Source organism: Mycetomoellerius zeteki, unplaced genomic scaffold (assembly GCF_001594055.1).
Source record: "Mycetomoellerius zeteki isolate Tzet28-1 unplaced genomic scaffold, Tzet1.0 scaffold52, whole genome shotgun sequence".
Classification (NCBI taxonomy): Eukaryota; Metazoa; Arthropoda; class Insecta; order Hymenoptera; family Formicidae; genus Mycetomoellerius; species Mycetomoellerius zeteki.
This window is the reverse complement of record NW_017257523.1, coordinates 543,014-546,502: the sequence shown is the minus strand read 5'-3', so window position 1 is coordinate 546,502 and position 3,489 is coordinate 543,014. Positions and strand designations below refer to the sequence as shown.

At 33.1% G+C, this 3,489-nt stretch overlaps 1 protein-coding gene across 1 annotated transcript; it reads left to right on the top strand.

Annotated features, from left to right (window-relative positions):
• The first annotated feature begins 210 nt into the window (after window positions 1–210).
• Window positions 211–3,269, top strand: LOC108727731 (myrosinase 1). Its single transcript, XM_018455951.1, has 7 exons — window positions 211–419; window positions 572–705; window positions 873–1,206; window positions 1,290–1,632; window positions 1,831–1,981; window positions 2,505–2,746; window positions 2,821–3,269. Exons 1-7 carry the CDS (start codon window positions 266–268, stop codon window positions 2,960–2,962), a joined length of 1,500 nt encoding a protein of 499 aa, XP_018311453.1. The 5' UTR covers window positions 211–265; the 3' UTR covers window positions 2,963–3,269.
• The last annotated feature ends 220 nt before the right edge of the window (window positions 3,270–3,489 follow it).

The following is a 3,489-nucleotide window of genomic DNA, read 5'->3' as shown; positions in this document are numbered from 1 at the left end:
GACACCGCGAGCCGGCATCACGTCCAATTACAACACTTTCTCTCTCAATCGTGCGCCTTGCGCTAAGGACAGAATATCGGAGCACCCCCCACTACTTTCTCTCTTCGCGCTCCTCGCCTCCCCCGCGCTATCAGTAACAGGTACGTGTGTGCTTCGGTACGAGTGTGTAGCGCCGCGCGCCGAACGTCGAGGAACATCATTCCTATCGGCGCGTGTACAATTAATAATACTCAGCGGTCGTTACTGATGTTCAGTCGTCTTCGCAATGGCGAGTTATTCATTTCTCAGAGTCGCTTTCGGCTTTATTTTTATTGTCACGCATAGCTTTGCTGACAATACATTATTATCTTTTCCTAAAGATTTTCTATTTGGTGCTGCTTCATCTGCTTATCAAATAGAAGGAGGTTGGAATGAAGGAGGTATGTAAAGAGTTTCTATTTAAAGTTTAATATCATTTAATTATTGAAGTATTAAGAGGTTTTAAATATACAAATAGGATTCATAGAATATCGTACAAGCGTTTTCATCAATTTTATAATTAATTTATTATGGTGTATTTAAATTTAAAAAGGTAAAGGCGAGAATGTTTGGGACAAATTTGCGCATGAACATCCAGATTTAATAATTGACGGTAGCAATGGTGATGTGGCTTGTGATTCCTATCATAAGTATAAAGAAGATGTGCAGTTATTAAAGAACATGGGAGTACGTTCCGTATAAATATATTAAAAACTCCTGACTATGTATGAAATATACATTGAATACCATAATATTTGATAATAGATTATGTAGTACATATTTATTATATAATACAATATTTTAGTAGTTACAAATCAATGGCCATTACTTTTAATCATGTCATAATATTTCAGGTTGACTTTTACCGTTTTTCTATCAGTTGGTCACGTGTCTTACCGACTGGTTACGCCAATGTGATTAATCAAGAGGGACTCGATTATTACAAAAATCTTACTAACGAATTATTAGCCAATGGTATCGAACCATTTGTTACTTTATTTCATTGGGATCATCCAACCGTCTTTGAAAGCATGGGTGGTTGGACCAATGAAATGATGGTTGAATGGATATCTGATTACGCAAGAATCATATTCAAAGAACTCGGTCCCAAAGTTAAATACTTTGTGACTATTAATGAACCCGCCGTTATTTGTAATCAGGGGTACGCTGATGACAGAAAAGCACCAGGTATCTTTATATCTGTTTGTTATTTAACAAGAAATATCTCGTAAAATTTAATAGAGTCTTTTTAAAATGGAATATGGTTTTAGGAAAGAAATTAGGTGCTCCCGCCAAATACCTGTGCATGCATAATATTCTAAAAGCGCATGCTAAGATTTATCATATCTATGATACAGAATTTCGAAAACGGCAGAAAGGCCAAATTGGTATAGTTGTATCTTGTTCAGGCGCATTTCCCAAAACTCCTTCTGATACTGAAGCAGTAGATGTAATTTTTCAATTTGATTGTGGGTGGGTGGCTCATCCCGTGTTTTCAAAGGATGGTGATTACCCAGAAATTATAAAAAACCATATAGCTGAAAATAGTAAATTGGATGGTTTTCCGAGATCACTCTTGCCTAAATTTTCACCAAAATGGGTGGAGTATATTAAGTAAGAAATTTGTAATAAAAACATGCAATACTGTTACTAATTATCTAGCAAACAAGTTAACGTTATTTGTCGTCATTTTTACGTCAAAATAGCATTAAAGGCGTTATTTTGACATCACAAATAAGGTCAGCTTGTTTGTTGAGTTATAGTTATGGACTAATATATTTTCGGTTCTTATTATCTCTTGTTTTTTTAAAGAGGTACATCGGATTTCTTTGCATTAAATCATTACACTTCGAAACTTGTGGAAACAGTACCACGAACACAAGGTCACGCGTGGTACGATTATTCTGGCGTGAAAACGAGCGTGGATCCATCATGGCCAAAAAGTGCTTCGGATTGGCTCAGAGTTAGTTAGCCAATATAGAAGATGCATATTAATTGCGTGTATCAAACTAGCGGATATCAATTTTCGCGTGCTCGAAACTTCTGTTTGTGTAGGGCTTGCCAGAAATTCATTAATTTGACCCTGATAACGCATCAGGCACAATTAAGTCGTACAGATGGTTTAACTTATTATTATGAATAATTCATTCTGTGAATTATTCATAACTTGTACTCAACGCCATAAATTGGAAATCAGAATCGAATGTATTTCAGAAAATATGCATATTTGGCTGAATCGAACAAAACTGGTGAAATTATGATCGATTATGGAGAAATTAATAATTGACTATTGCTAAATGTAATATTACGCTTTACGAAGTAATGAATATTTTGCATTATAAATTGAATTGAATATGTTGTCTTTCTTAAATACAATAAAATTAGAAAATTAGTTTAATTTTTAAACTAAGGGTAAATTTTCAATGCGAATAAAATATTATTTATATCGATATGGAGAATGTGCAGAAATCATATAAATTTTTAAGGTTGTTCCTGCTGGATTTCGGGAGCTTATTAAGAAGATTTCACGTGAATATGATAACCCAACTATCTTTATTACGGAGAATGGTTTCTCTGACAAATGCTGTACTATTGATTATTTAAGAATATCCTATTTGGATTCTTATATGAAAGAAATGTTAACCGCCATTTGGGAAAATGGATGTAAAGTGAAAGGATATGCTGTTTGGAGTTTATTAGATAATTATGAATGGCAGAGTGGTTATACGTAAGTTATTATTTGATACGTTTTTATGAGAGTTTTTTAAGAAAAAAAATATATTTATAAAATTTGGTTTGCAGAGAACGGTTTGGACTGGTATATGTAAACTTTACGGATCCCAATCGAACGAGAACTCCAAAACAATCAATGAACTGGTATAAAAATGTCATTAAGACTGGGAAACTTTCGACTGATGAACTAGTCACAGTAAATATGGTTTGAAATCGCATTTTGAAATTTTCTTTAAAAAATGCCAATTGAGTATCAAATTATTAAATTGCTAATCAATTTAATTTATGATATTACTATGAGTTCAGTTGCGTTTCTAATTCCGGAAAATGAATTTAGCACGCAATTCGAGAGACCACAAACATGGTATATAAGTTCACATGAAATTATTTCAAGCATTCGGGATCCAGCTTCGCGCGACCGGTATTGCTTCTTACTTAATGTGTATTTTTATTTACTCACCTCTGAAAGAGAAGCCACTGTTAATAATCCTTAATATATACGATTGTCGTAACTTGCATATTTTTTTTATTTTATAAGTAACATTTACATTATTAGTTGTAACATTTATGTACAATTTTTAATATACATAATTTTGTAAATATTTTCTAAAGATGTTAAAATATATCTTAGAGTCACTTAACAATACTTGTGATGAAAATCAACTTGGAACAAGAATGATTCATCATGAGTAAAAAATCATCGTGGATATTAAGTATTAAAATACGAGGAGGGGTATA

Excerpts from the sequence above, each read along its gene's own strand:
- LOC108727731 (XM_018455951.1), top strand. The coding sequence starts at position 266 with ATGGCGAGTTATTCATTTCTCAGAGTCGCTTTCGGCTTTATTTTTATT. Across the intron at positions 1,633-1,830 it reads AAATGGGTGGAGTATATTAA|AGGTACATCGGATTTCTTTG; the intron begins GTAAGAAATTTG and ends GTTTTTTTAAAG. Across the intron at positions 1,982-2,504 it reads GTGCTTCGGATTGGCTCAGA|GTTGTTCCTGCTGGATTTCG; the intron begins GTTAGTTAGCCA and ends TAAATTTTTAAG.